This window comes from Mastacembelus armatus, chromosome 20 (genome assembly GCF_900324485.2).
Source record: "Mastacembelus armatus chromosome 20, fMasArm1.2, whole genome shotgun sequence".
In the NCBI taxonomy this organism is placed as follows: domain Eukaryota; kingdom Metazoa; phylum Chordata; class Actinopteri; order Synbranchiformes; family Mastacembelidae; genus Mastacembelus; species Mastacembelus armatus.
The window spans coordinates 13,327,313-13,342,471 of NC_046652.1; the positions used below are offsets into that span (position 1 = coordinate 13,327,313).

The following is a 15,159-nucleotide window of genomic DNA, read 5'->3' on the forward strand; positions in this document are numbered from 1 at the left end:
ATTTCAGCTGCCAGTGTCAAGGTACAAAGAGTATAGACCAGAAGCAGACAGTAGCATAGTAGTCATCTTAGTATTTCCTGGAATACTTGAGACCCTGAGTCCCAGTTAGAGGCCAGGGTCTGTAGGGTCCATGTCCTGAACTTTGTGGTCATTTAGCTAGTTGACGATCAAGAACTGATCGTCAAGTACATCCCTGACGATCAGGTCAGAGTCAGGAGATCTAGGGAACAAGTCAAAGACACAGGCAGGGGTAATCTGATACCAGTGGTCTGGGAGTCAGACAAGAAAGTCTGTGATCAAGAAAAGAAAATGTGTGTGTGGGAATGAGGAATTAGTGACAAGTCCAAAGCAAGTCCAAGAGATCACCAAAGTCAAGTCCTTTCCTTTGGTGGAGAGTATAGCAAATTAAAAAAAAAAAGCCAAGAGATAATATTAACATCTTAAATGGCCCACCTTTCTTTGTAATATAACAAAACCAGATAAGTAGAAAGAAATTGGACTTGGTGATTTTTAGAACAATCTTTATTTATTGCAGTTATTTCCAAAAAATATCCATCATCATGACTATTAAATAACAGCTTCCCTCTAAAATGTGCCACAGCTGAACTTAAATGCCACAAATTGCGAACAACATTTTGAAAGGGATATTTAAATAAAAAGCATCAGTATAAATCAGTGCTTAACAGTTGGAGTTCTGACTGTATGGAAAGAAGTGCCTTAAAATTCATCGTGACAGAAAGAGAATCACAGTTTTATTTGTCAAGGTTTATTATCAAAATTTATATCGATGGTCACCAAAAGTCCAAGTCTTGAATAATATATTGCTTCTGTTCAAATAACCGCAAAAAATAAATAAATAAAAACATAGAAATTCTTTTATTGCAATATAACTCACTTATCTGACTTCAGGAAACCAAGTTGGAAATTAAGTGAAAAACCGCCACAAATGACTTTCAACCTGTTAGACTATGGACTGAAAGTGTGTATGGGTGCCTGCTGCTAACTCATTAATAAAAATTAAATGTTGAATATCTTCTGCACATGTTGGCGTCAAAGATGTTAGTGTCTCAGAACATGTTGAGATTAGATCGTAGTTTGCTAGTCTTCACTGGCAGTAGGCAAGTCTGTGTCTATGAAGATTATCTGCTTTCCTTTCCACCTGGCTGGCTGGGGACATCCTGGAGGAAAAACAAAGATAGAAACACTGTGAGGGATTTCTGCTATCAGTGGTCTCAGAGCCCTTGAGAGGCAGCAGGGCGGTCAGGATGAAGAGAGGATCAGGTCACAGCGTTCATAAATGCTCACTGTGAAGAAATCTAAGGTTTGGCTGGTCTTTCACCTTCTTTCTCTCTACACTTATATTTCTCATGGCCTTTTCCCATTTCATTTTCTCTCTGTGGTTTGATTTCCCTTTTTCATACATTTTATGTTTATTTCCAGCTCAAAGAATAGGGTTTTAGTCAAACATTTCTTGGAGGCAGACTTCATGTTAAATGTCAGGAAATGAAGCCAAGGAGCTTTAGTTTTGCTGACCACGTGATGTTGCACTGGATCTGAGCTGAAAAGACAAGCAGTAACAACACAAGCTAATAATGTATACCATAGGACTTTCATTCATGGCTGAATAAACATATTATCATGGTAGAGTAAGAGCTAATTAGCTTAGACAACCCTCCGCATCCAAAATGTCCTTAGTGTCTTATTTATTTTCGGTTTGTCTTCATTTTAACATGGTTTCATAAATCTCCTTTTGCCCCCGAGGTCACTAAGGCCCTTTCCAGACATCGGATGTGTAATATTGCTGGAATCTATTAAAGTGACCATTTTAGGTAACTTTTATTTTGATGTTCCTCTTGATTTTCCATTCTTTGTGGCCTCTTTGCACAAGATTGGACAATGCATCAAAAATATTTATGAGATGATAAAACATAAACAGCTATGATCTTTCATGCCTTATTTCAATGCACCAATTAAACATACAAAGTGTTGGTGGAAAAAGTAATGGCAAGATTAGGCTTCTGATGTCATTAAATGTCAACTGGAGTCATGTGTTAGCAAGCTTAAAGTCCAATCCAAGAAACAAGAATGCAGATGTGGTTTAAAAATACCTTGACTTATAAAAAGACTCAATCAGTGTCAATGTGATATTCACAAGCACCATCAGCTGATGTGAGCCATGGCTCTCTTGTTTCCCAAAAGACCGATGATCAAGAGTTGTTGATTTCCATGTAGCTAGAAAGAGCTATAGAGTAGTCTCAAAGACATTAGATAATCATCAGACCACAGATGGACATATTGTCTGGAAATGGCGACAATCTGGTAGAGTGGCTACTTTCCATAGAAGTGGGTGTGCAGCCAAGATCCCTCCAAAGGCACAACACAGAATGCTCAATAAAAAAATTAACTCTAGAATAACAGCTGAAGATTTGACAGATTCATTGGAACATGTTTCTTTATGAGTCAAACCATGCACTAATCACTGAACTTTTTTTTTTTCCTGTGGTTTGATCTCCTTTGCCATATGACACATTTTATGTTTATTTCCAGCTCAAAGAATAGTTTTAGTCAAACATGTCTCGGAGACATACTTCAAGTTAAACGTCAGGAAATGAAGACAAGGAGCTTCAGTTTTGTTAATCATCTGATGGTTGATAATGATAGAAGTAAATAATGTATAGCATAGGAGTGTCATTCATAGCTGAACACATCCATCCATCCATCATCTATACCTGCTTGTTCCTTAACCAGGGTCACAGGGATCTGCTGGAGCCTATCCCAGCTCTCTTTGGGTGAAAGGCAGGGGTAGCTGAACACATTATCATGCTAAATTAAGAGCTAATTAGATGACCCTCCAGATCCAAAATGGTTTTGTCTGCCTTTAGTGTAACTTTTCTAAAATTGTGCTGTTTGGAATAATAACCAACAAATTCATTGTCCATAGTGTCTTATTTAATTTGGGTTTTGTTTTTAAAAATCCCCTTTTTTGGCTCAAACAGTAGCTTTGTACTACTGCATTAAGTTAGTGATGCATATGAACAGTATGTAGATGCACTAAACACTGAAAAAGCATGGTTTCCATAACAGAAACCATCATGCCTGAAATTTGCCAAAGACCAATCTGAGACTCTACAACATTACTGGGAAAGTGTCTTGTTGATATATGAAAAAATATACTATATATATAATAACTTGGGAAAAACTCACAGGAGTACAGAGGGCATAAAAAGAGAACCCAACATTAAAACATCAACCCAACAGTGAAGTACAGAGGATGGAGCATTATGATTTGGGGCTGCTTTGTTGCCTCTGGACCTCTAACACTTGCCACTGTTGAGGGGACAATTCACAAGTTTATCAAGGGTGGCTGGGTGGAATGAATGGCTTTAGAGATACAAACTCCACCTGTTGGAGTGGCACAGTCACAGCCCAGACCTTAGCCCAATAGAGATGCTGTGGAATGACCTCAAGAGACCCATTCACACCAGACATCCTAAGAATAAAGCTGAGCTGAAGCAGCTCTGTAAGAAAGAATGGTCCAAATGTGTGTAAGAATAAAAAAGCCTGTGGCAAACAAGATGGACACCACTGTGATCAACAGAATGACTGACGACAAAGAGGTTTAGAGACCCCATGTGGGGGTAAAGAAAAAACTGGACTCATGGAAGAATGTGAATATGAGTTTTGAAGTCAGCCCTCTATAGGTTCATATTTGTGTCTTCAGCAATTCATTGCACTGAAATCATGCAAATGTTGATTTGCCATGTCACTTGAACAGAGCCACAAGGGGGAAGGAAGAGTCAGAGGGAAGAAAAAGTGAGCGCATATACAGTAGGTCTGTCTTCATGGACTATTGGTCATAGACCTGGCTAAACACAGAATAAAGGAAATCACAAACAAAAAAAGTGACAAAGAACAAAGTCCACCCACAGTCTTTCTGTGACTAAGTTTGCAGCAGGTTGATGTGTGTCTTTGTCTGACTTTCTCCTTGATGTTTCTCCTAATGGACTCCATGATGTTGACAACTCTACTTGTTGTAGAGTTGATCTGTTTAGTCCAACAGGTGTGAGGTGGTGGAAATCAGAAGAGTTCATCAAAGGAAACCAATTGCCCTTCATCCATTTTTTCAAAGTGCCTGGCTTGCAGTATAAATGAATCAGTTAAAACAGCCAAATATGAGTGTAACTTACAATAACCATGGAGCCAATGGTGAAGCATCAGCCTTTTGTTCATGGTTCTTTGTTCTGCAGCTGAGCGTGTCCCTTTTAGCCACAGTCTTACAGCTCAAAGAGATGTGTATCCCATCTGCTACAGAATGCAGCACAGGAGACAAAGACTTTTTGTCTGCTCGCTGGTTTTATGGGAAGGGTTATATCACATTTTATACGTCCTGTATATCCAGTAGGAGGCTGTAACATGAGCCTGTAGGGGGACTCCAGGTATGAACTAGAAAGGGAGCAGGGACTAAAATGTGGCCGATGATAAGTTAGATATTTAAAATATGTCTTAAATTTTGATGATCAGTAAGGATTCAGTCGGCCCCATGACACAATTTGCACAGCTCTCCACTTCTTCAACACTGGAAAATACAGTTTTCAGTCCTGTTTTATTTGGAATATCCAACCCTGCTGTTAGTTATTCAAAGAAAAATGCACTTTTTAGATCCTTGTCTGACAAAGACGTTTATAAAACATCTATAAAACAATCAGCCACTGTAATAAATCTTCCTCTTTCACTTGTTCCCACAGTGGATCAGTCTCTGGTCCCCTTGTTATTTAGCAAAGGCCACAGCACCTGGTACTCCCCATGAGGCTCATCATGTCTGACACCTGTGTTGGACCTCACTACTGCTCTTGCAGCTGAATGGGAGCAAATCCTTGCAGCAGGTTTGAGCATCTTAGGGTAAAACCTCTCAGATTAGTGTAGGACCTTGTGGCAGCAGGTTAATGCCCAAAGGTTTTTGGGATAAGATGTTCACCTTCCTCATATGGATGTACAAGTTACGAGCTGACTGCCATGAGTCAAACTGCAACCTCAGAATAACAGCATTAGTTAATTTCCCCAAAAGAAAGTAAAATGATCCTCCTAGAGACAGCGTTTGTTTACAGGAGTGTTTTCATTTTGCTGAGCATTGTGGGACAATGTCCATCCAAAACAGGATATCAGTTGGATTTATTATCCTGCTGCTGAGATTTTAGCAGTAATGCTGCTTTTCCAATGCGAAGGCACACTTTGAACCTACTTACAAACAGTAGGTAGTAATATTTCTTTTTCCAGAGCAGCACTGCCTCAGAGAAATGTGTTTTGGGTAAAAGTTTAACCAGCTTCTACTTATTTTTCCCATCTCTCTCATTTATCTCCTACACAGCACACCCACATCATTTGGGCATGGCTGAACAGCCACAGTGTTTGGATATTGTGGTATCTCTGTCCTGCTGAGAAAGTCACAGTACAGACTGCCCCTCACACACATGCAGATTTTCTAAAACACACACACTCTCTTATAAAGTATAATTATAGAGCCTGACTCAACTCTTTATGCCCACACACAAAGGCATCAACACACATGCTGCTGGATCCAAACACAGGCTGAACAGCCACACTGACTCCCTGTGGTAAACTCTCAGCATTGCAAGTAATTATGTAGAGTCTAATACCATCCACTACCATCTGTTCTTATTTATCATGCACAGATATAATGACACTGGTTTTCAAGATGTTTGTTGTTTTGGTAGATTTGGTTGTAAAAAATAGTACAATAACTAACTTCCCCATTGTTTTTAGAGCACCTGTAGACTTCTCCCTGAGCTTAAACTTTTGGAATATAGTCAAGATTTTTGTACAAAAAAGTTGCTTAGAATTATAACAACCTGTCCAAAGTATAAGCAGCCCAATTAGGCATAACATTTGGCAACACTGGACTTGTTTATCAGAGCAGGTCCTCTGTGTCTTGAGGCACAAAGGCATGAACTTTTTTTTAAATTTAAAAACACCCCTTTCCTCAATTGTTTTCATGTTCATCCATCATTGAGTCCACTCAGAATAAGTAGATGTAAAAACTGTAGACGTGTAGACGTTCAGCTTTCATGCTGATTGCATTGCATCCATGTGTGGGAGGCCTTGCTACTGTTTTCTTATGTCAGTAAGTCTAATGACAATTAGCTCTTTCCTAATGCTGCCCTGCACACCTGGATTTATAGTCAACATTATATACTGATTGTTCTCAGGGCCTTGATTTGCATCATTCACAAAAAATGTGATTCATTCGTCTTTGTGCTTCCTTTAATGTAGTTTGGTTCTGATTTGCATCTTTTTCTTTGGACTCTTTATACCAGATCTGCTCTGCACAGGACTCATTAACATGTTTTTAAGATTGCAAATAAGGTGTTATCATGTAGGATCTGTATCCAGTGATAATAAATATGATTATAATACTATTATTATATAATAAATATGAACATAAGTCTTCAACTGATTATAGTACATGTTTCAGTCTGCTGCATAGAATTAGGCATTCTGATTGTGGTGTGGACTTATTCTTTGCAAACAGTCTACGTATTATATAAAACATATAATATTCTGCAAATTAATAGATAGTGGTACTTTATGGTCATTTGTAGTCACGTTCACCAAATGGCAAAGGTAAGAGCCAATGCGTCAATGCTTTCCTACACATTGGTTTAGAATGACGACTGTGACCACCTACCTACATGCTAATCCTTGGTGACCCATCGTAGTTCACTCTTGACGTTTTGGAGTTCTGACAGGTTAACAGCAGGACCAGGCAGTCTCACTGCACCTGGCAGTGTCTTCTTCTCCTCTGGTGACTGGGCTGAAGCACTGGGCTCTTCTGGTGAATGAGCCTAAAAATAATAATAATGATAATAATAATAAAAAAAAACAGAGAGCAGAAGCCAGATAAAATATTTTTTCAGAAAATTGCTTCATGGATTTGCAAATCACAAGTCTCACACCTGTTCCACTTGGTTCTGTAAGAATCTGTAGTACAGATTAATTGCCTATCTGGTAATCTCTCTGCAGTCTTAAAGCTCCTGCAGTGTTCAGTCCTCTCTCTCTTGCTGTTGCATGTAGGAGCAGGCCACAACCCCTCAAGCATAAGGCTTAATGATGTTTGTTAAAGGACACTATAAAAATAGATACTGAATAAACAATATTAAACTGAAATTGCAAATGTCTTGGGATTGATTGGTACATAATAGCATCTAGTGGAATAGCCCAAATATATGCTATGTGTTTGTTTGAGGGAAAACAAAATCGTATACAAAAACTACCATTTTTCAAAAAGAATTTTAGAAATATCAGGTACAGCTTTTGCTTTCATTTGTCTGTTTTGTCTCACCTCTTCTGTGTCTACTGTTTCTTCTTTCCTCTTGACAGGATGTCCCGCCCCTGGACGCAGAGCTCCCATCGGGATGTTCAAATTAGCCTGACGGACAGCAAAAACAGCAAATGAGATCCTTTTAACGTTTAAACAAATGAAGTTTCCTATCTGCCTCTGAGTGTGTATGTGTGTGTGTGTGTGTGTGTGTATATGTTTGTGTTTATTCCTGCTTCCCTTAAAACCCCTTGTTTTGATTATGGCCACAATTTCCTTGTTATCATTATGTCCCTCAAAGAGAGTTTTGTCTTTATGAAAATTGGTCCACACACTCACACATGGAGAGGTCAGAGATATGCCTGCTAACTTGATGTTCTTCTGCTGCCTGTCTTTATGTCCTGTCACTTGAATTTGCTGTGTTTTTTTATCACACTGTATATATTCTCACATTGTACAGCTGTACAGGGAGATGTGGAAATGTGCTATGTGTCCCTAAAGATGTTGTACTATGAGAAAGTTTTATTTTTCCAGAGGAAAAGTAACATATACTCTAATCGTCAGATGGAGAGTTCTGGAAGAAATTGTTCCGTTTATAGCATGTTTGCTAAGATTTGTACTACTGTAATGTTGCTTTGCCTGGGATAAATTACTGTCTAAATGCTTAACGTGGTATTAGCATGGAAGAATCGCTACAACCACAGAAAGGTGAAAAACTATCAAAAAGAAATGCGCACAGCCATAAAAAGACAAAACACAAACATGCAAAAACAACAAAAAGGTGCAAAACCTCTAAAAAGAAACACAAAACAACCAATAAAAGACATAAAATTACCACAAAGAGAGACAATTACAATTAAGATATATAAAAACTGATGCAAAATGATCCCAATTAACATGGCTGCATTGTTTGTAGCCACTTTGTGTCTCTTCAATCTGAGGGTCAAGGTTCCCCTCATAAAAGTAACGGATGGGAAGACCCATCATGCTTTGTGTCCCACTGGGTCATGCAAAGCTGTCAGCAGTCATCGTTTGACGTACCAACAGGCACAATACAAGACATATTTGAATCTAAATCCAGGCTTTATGACCACCTTCACATGCTTTATAAATATTCTAAATCAAAACAAGATAAACACACATGCACACACACACAGACACACACACACAGCAAAATAGTGCTGCAGTTCTCTCTCAGCATCCCTCATATTGTTGAAGGAAAAATACATTTGGGTTGTTTTCATTTGTATAGTTGTTGGGTAGAGGACCCATCAGCAGAGGAACAGGGTTGGAGACCCCTGTTTTAGACCTTTAACTACAAACTCGACATTGATTTACTTTACTCCAATTTTCAAAAGCATTACAGAAGTTTTTTAATTGATTTCCTGCCCTCCAGACAATCACTATGTCCACTATTTGCAAATTACATCGTACAAAGATGTTATTACAAGAAAAGTTTACTGCTTTTCTGTTTTTTTACCTACAAGTAGACTACTACGTAAACTGGTGGTGTGTTCAAGATCACTGCAAATCGTATTGCAGTGATCTATTATGTCATCAGAAAATCAAATTTTTGTATTTAAAAACGTTTATGTGTGTTGTGGCTGCATTACCACGCAATAAAAAAGAACTGATTTTCATACTCTGGTGATTATGTGGAAAATCAATATCTGATAAGAAAACAGACATTTTATCTAAGACATTTAAAAACGCTAAAATATAAAATAGATAAAAATGTATTATTATTGACAAGAAACACACAAAACTACATGGCAAGTTTTTGTTTTTGTTTTGTTTGTAGGAAAATGTCAATTACTTATCATGTGATGCTGTACTCCTGCTGTTGTTCGTGATTGACTTAAACTGATGATGGAGCATTGAGTCAAGACCCAAACACCTTCTGTCCTGCCACCTATCCCACGGCTATACATAGAAATGAGCACAATAAGAGGGATGCTAGAAGAAAGCGTCTCTTGCATGCAAACACAAAGCCATTAGTACAGAAACACACAGCTTTGCTTCCCTTCACCTTGCTACGACTCTTAGCCTTGATACTGTGTATGCACAGTTTGAACTCTGTTTCCCTTTACCAATAAACACTTTAATGTGGAAACACTGCTGCTGTTTGAAATGTTTATTTTAAATGTCCATTTTAACATGATGAAGAGTAATTATGCCATTCACCTGGAGTCTTTATCCTATTTTATTCTTGCCATGTCTTTCATGTTTATAATTATCAGGTACAAACTCAACCCCTGGTAGTGCTGGTAGTGTTCTTGCCTTGTAAACAAAGTAATGACACAAAACCTGTGGGACATTGTATTTTTAAAGTAGCAAGTGGAATTGTAACCATGCACTCGCTCTAGAGCTAAACTGTTATAGTTTCATGCTGGAAACATACATTTATGACTTGTTTTTAGTCACACGCACACACACATCTGGCACTGTGCACAGAAATAAAAATCTTTTACCTGAAGGGCTTTAACGTTTGATGAAGGTTTGGACATAGTCCTCTGGTAAGTCCACTGACCTGAAGGAAGCGCAGATCACAAACATTCAGCTTTGTTTTTCTGTGTATTTAAATGTGTGTGTGTGTGTGTGTGTGTGTGAGGGTGTGTGTGTACTGAATGCATGCTGGGGGCATTGGGACTCGGTTTCTGTGGTTTTCAAGGCCCGGGATAATATTTCAGTTGCTTAGCGACTCTTAAAGAGAGAAGCAGGTACAGGAACTGTTCTCTGAATCATTAATGAGAGGGAGACAGACAGACAGTAGGGAATGTCAAAATAAAAGTTTCATCAGGAGAAAACTGCATTGCATTGAGTTTAAAGATATATAGCTGTATGAACTGTAAGTGAATCTAAATCGTTCCCGTCTGCTTTTATTGACATCTGCAGGAACAGCAGTGACAGACACTGAGCTAAATTTAAATACGAACAAACTACATTCACTCTTATATCTACGCTACTTGGCAGAATGTACAGCATATTAACATTATGATAAGTATCAGTATTAGCACTAGCATTTATTATTATTATTATAATGAAGTCAAGAGACATAAATATAGTGAGATAAAGCTGATATGGGTGAGGAGGAGTGGTAAGATATACTCAACCACAGTCTTTGCCTCTCATTAACGTTTGCTACATTTTGTTATCCCAATGGTGTTTCCAGAAACCTCAACAACTCTTTTAATTATGGAGAGGAAAAAAAAATGTTCTTAGATTATTTCCAATGTTTATTTTCCAAATCATATAGAAGTACCAATATAACATATTAGTACCAATATAGAAGTGGAGTTGCAAATTGGGAAACTGGTTAAAAATGTTTTTTTTCTAGAGAAGCAGGTCGATTATTTTTATGTACATGTTGTATGCAGCTATATTTATAGTGAAATTAACTGCTAAATGAAAGTCTACTTTGTCTTTTCTTTCCTAACTACAAAGCACAACCATGTGTATTAATAGAAGTATTATTACAAAAGGAGACCTGTCATTGTCAAAGCAGAAAATAAGACAATATTTTATTTTGTTTGAGAAAGATTAACTGCATAGTGATGTGATTGTTGCCTCACAGCAAGAAGGCTGACAGTTTTAATTGAGAGTTTGACCCTGGGACGTTTGTTTATTCTACACTACAATTATCTTATTGACTTGTTTGAAGTCTCTTGCAAATTCTGATGAAATTCTGATTCGACCTTCATCAAACTATAACCACAGTGTTTTTCAGTAGATTTGTTTTTCAACAGTATAATAGCACCTCCTCCAAGTCTATCCTTCCCACTGATGATGTTAACTTAAAGATAAGTCACAAATATGTTTTACTTATATAAAAGACCCAATAATTTAATTCCAGTAACACAATCAGTCATTCTGTGCCCATGTTCCTCATTTCATCTCATTTCATCTGAGCTTTTTCCATTTATCCAAGTGGTTCTCAATCTCACACAAGTCTCCATGGTCTGTTTATCTTATCTACAAGCAGCTCAGAATACCAGAGAAACTAAGTGAGTCTCAGGCTCTCTGGCTGCTGCTGTTGATTTGAACATGCTGTTGAGGGCAGAGCTTAGATACTGTATCCAGGGTTCTGTTTGCACACCAACATACAGTAGGAGCTTTGCTGTCCTCCACGTGAGAACAAAAGTCTGGACACCCTCCAAATACACAACCAGAGACACACACTCTTGTTTGCACAATGTGACAACATTTATGTTGGCCAGGTACCCTGACGCTCCAAACATGTCCAGCTCTAAACCTCCTGAGGACCTCTAAGGGTCAGACACCAAGACGTTAGCAACAGATTATTTTAGCCTTGTAAATTGCAGGGTGGAGCCTCCATGGATTGGACTTGTCGTTCCATCACATTTAATCTCTTCCCTGGTATAAAAGCACACCTGGTCGTCCGTAGCCAATTTTTCAGCAAAAAAGGACCTGATGTTTTGGAGATGACCCATTCATCTAGCCGTCACAATTAGACTTTTTTCAAAGTCTCTCAGATTCTTTTTCCTGCTTTCAGTACATCGACTTCAAGAACTGACTATTCACTCACTGCTTAATATATCCCACCATATGACAGGTGCCTACACTGCTGGGGGAACTCCCATGATACAGTGGACACCTCCCCTCCCCTCTTCCATCTTTCTGCTCTTCCTTCTCCATGTATTAGTCTCTATTGCATGTCATTGCCAGTCGGAGATTCTTCGTTTCCTCTGATGCCAAGTGCTGTTCAAGTGGGGTTTTTATCCATAATACTGTCGGGTCTTTGTAAAGTGGGTTGAGTTTAATTTTAAACTTAAACTTAACCAGATAGTTTTTGTGAATTACCTTCACCACACATCAGCACATGGCAGCACATCAGGATGCCAAAGGTACTCTTTATTATCCAGATGAGGTGCCTGCCATGTATTGTCTGCCCTGAATTGAAGAAATGTTGCAGTTCTTTGTTTCTGAGACACAAGGAAAGATTTTCTACTTCACAAAGTGAAGTGAACCTCATTTAATGTTCTTTTTCCTATACAAAGGACATAGAATAACATGTATTTTGAAAGGCTTAAATTTAACATTAATTTCTAAAACTGTAATATAATATGATTTAGACCTTCATTAAAAACAATATCATTATGAAGAACAAGTAACTATCGTCTTTATAAATTTGGTAATTTACCTCTCTTCCTGCCATGGTGGGTATTTGCAGCAAATGCGTCCACTTTAAAAAGACGAAACACGTCAGCTCTGCTGGCCTAAACTCACACTAGAAAGCCTAGGATGTCCTCTTTGCAGGACACTAGGGCACAAACAGACTGCAAGCATAGTGTATGAAATAAAGGCTACAGTGTCATGTCCCTCACCGAGGACAAAACTGAATTGTCGGGTCTTAGGAGGCTATGGGCTTTACGTCTGGCCTTTGGCTGGGCCATTCAACCTTGTCCTGTAGCTTCTCCATTGTTGTCTTGCTTCTATAGTTCAGGCCATTGTTGTGCTGAAAGGTGAACCACTGGCCCAGTGTCAGGTCATGTGCACTCTTGATCATATTTTCTTCAAGGACCTCTCTGTATTTACCTGCATGATCCTGTCACCACTATGATTCACTGTAGATATGGTATTAGCCTTGCCACAGTTTTATCACAGAGGCCTAGAGCGAGTTAATCAAATTTCATGGCATGGTTTTTGACTTGTGGGAACATATGTACACAAATTACATATCCAATTCAGTATGCCATTATTTTATGGTTGTGGATAATTGCTGCAATGTAAAACACAAAACTATACTGTATTTGTGACCTGAATTAAACATATATGCTTCCTTCCCTGCTAGACATGAGGTGAGATCCAGCTGGCGATTAGACAAGAATAAAGACGGGAAACAAGCTGAAACCAGCCTGTTTCGGAGGTTGTGCTCTCATTAGCCACGGTTACCTTATGCTGGACCCGAGCATGAGTCCCTCTCCAAGACTCCCCCTGCACTCACATTGCACTTTTTCATATAGCAGAATGAGTTTATGATTTTATTTAACTTATGTAGACTGACTTCAAAACTAGGCTCCAGCAGATCCCCGTGACCCTGGCTTTCAGGAAAAAGCGGGTACAGAAGATGGATGGATGGATGGACTTCAAAACATGCTTGGGTATGGTATGGATCACCTAGTGTGAGGGCATCCTAAAGGTAAACAACCAGCATCTCTAGGCCCTACGTGTTTTATATACAATATGTGCACCAAAGCATTGTTACTCTTTATGCTAGGCTAAGCTAACTGCCTACAGCTTCATATGAATGAAACACATGTAGGCACAGTGTCAATCTTCTCATCTAACTCTTGACAAGAGAACAAATCAGCCTCTTTTGCAAAATGTTAAACTATTCCTTTAACAATGTACACTTTAGCATGAAGCGCGTACTGACTGCTATCAGGGAAGGAAAATACTGTGCTGCCAGTTTTGATCTTTTCACTATATACTTTGGAATATTACATGTATGTACACAATACTACCAACCTCAGAAACTTCCAGACTGCTCCTTTTAAAAAACCACCAAACACTTTATTTTATTCACATTCAGTCTAATCTCAGTGTCAATTTACACTTTCTACCTAACTCTCACAGACATGTTTTGTCCATAGTCTCTGTCTCTTTGGTTTTCTTTCTTATTCCTTCCTCTCTCTGCCCTCTCTTTTTTTCTCTCCCGCTGCCCCGTAAGTGTAGAAGGATTCTTGTCATATCTGGGATTTGTTCTCACTATAAATAGACGAGTGATACACAGAAGGGACCTGCGTTCTATCCAAACACACTCTTCAGTGTAAAAGGACACAGAGAGAGATGGGCCAAAACAAAGTAAAACCTTAACCCAAGACACTTGAATCTCCTTAATTTTAAATCATTTTAAGCTTATACAGTCAGTTTATACGCTGTTTACACATGTTTATAAAGTTAACTATAGATGGACATGAACATTTTTTAAGGTCTTTAAAGTGCAGCTACAGTAAAATGCTACTGTGCAAAACCGAACTTCATTCAGAAAATGCAACATTTAAGTTTTGTTCCTGCTTTGAACATCATTTGTAGTTTTCAAGCTACAGCTGAAATATTCCACTGAAGGAAAACATGCAAACGAAAGAGCAGATTTTATTCGAAATCATGAAACATTCAAACACTAAATAGTCATTCAAAAATGATATAATAACAAGTATGGCTATCTGAAACTGAAAACGACATTCAAAACACTTCTCCTAATTCAGACGACTAAAATGGCACTGCCCTATTTCTGCTCTGACACTCACTCAACACATTCACACACACACCCGTACACACACCGAAGCAGTTCTGCTGGTATGTCTGCATTTAATACACTGATGTTCAAGGACAGGCCCGACAGGGAACTATGATCTCAACAAGTTAAAGGTGCGTGTGTGTGTGTGTGTGTGTGTGTGTGAATATGTGTGTCCTGTCTTACCTCCTGATGTGCGTGGCTGTTCTGTCCTGCTCGTAGTCCCTCTGAGGTCCTCTTCAGCTACCTGACCTGCTTCCACTTGGCCTGATTGGCTTGGAGAGACAGAAACTCCTCCCCGAGTGCAACCCAACCCAGCATCAGAGAATTAGAATGAGTTTTCAGCCACTATGTGTGACTGTGCTTGTGTTTTTCTGTATATTTGAAGTGTCATGTCATGAGTGTATGTTCAGATTCCACATATTTTATTACCATATTTTTAGGTTTTCTCCACTTCCCGCCAAGTTTTGTCACGAGCTCATATAAACTTAACCAAAGCACAATAATCCTCCTTAATCTCAGCTAGGAAAATGAATCCACCGTGTGCCCAGATAGTAAAATGAAGAGA

At 38.7% G+C, this 15,159-nt stretch overlaps 1 protein-coding gene across 2 annotated transcripts; it reads right to left on the reverse strand.

Annotated features, from left to right (window-relative positions):
- Positions 1-504: 504 nt before the first annotated feature.
- Positions 505-14,878, reverse strand: smpx (small muscle protein X-linked). Of its 2 annotated transcripts, none has more exons than XM_026291728.1 (5): positions 14,778-14,878; positions 9,805-9,863; positions 7,358-7,444; positions 6,708-6,860; positions 505-1,178 (listed from the first exon to the last, which is right to left on the reverse strand). In XM_026291728.1, exons 2-4 carry the CDS (start codon positions 9,838-9,840, stop codon positions 6,711-6,713), a joined length of 273 nt encoding a protein of 90 aa, XP_026147513.1. In that variant the 5' UTR covers positions 9,841-9,863; positions 14,778-14,878; the 3' UTR covers positions 505-1,178; positions 6,708-6,710. The 2 variants fall into 2 exon arrangements, with proteins under 2 accessions (XP_026147513.1, XP_026147511.1); XM_026291726.1 differs by having other exon boundaries at positions 6,704-6,860.
- Positions 14,879-15,159: the final 281 nt, after the last annotated feature.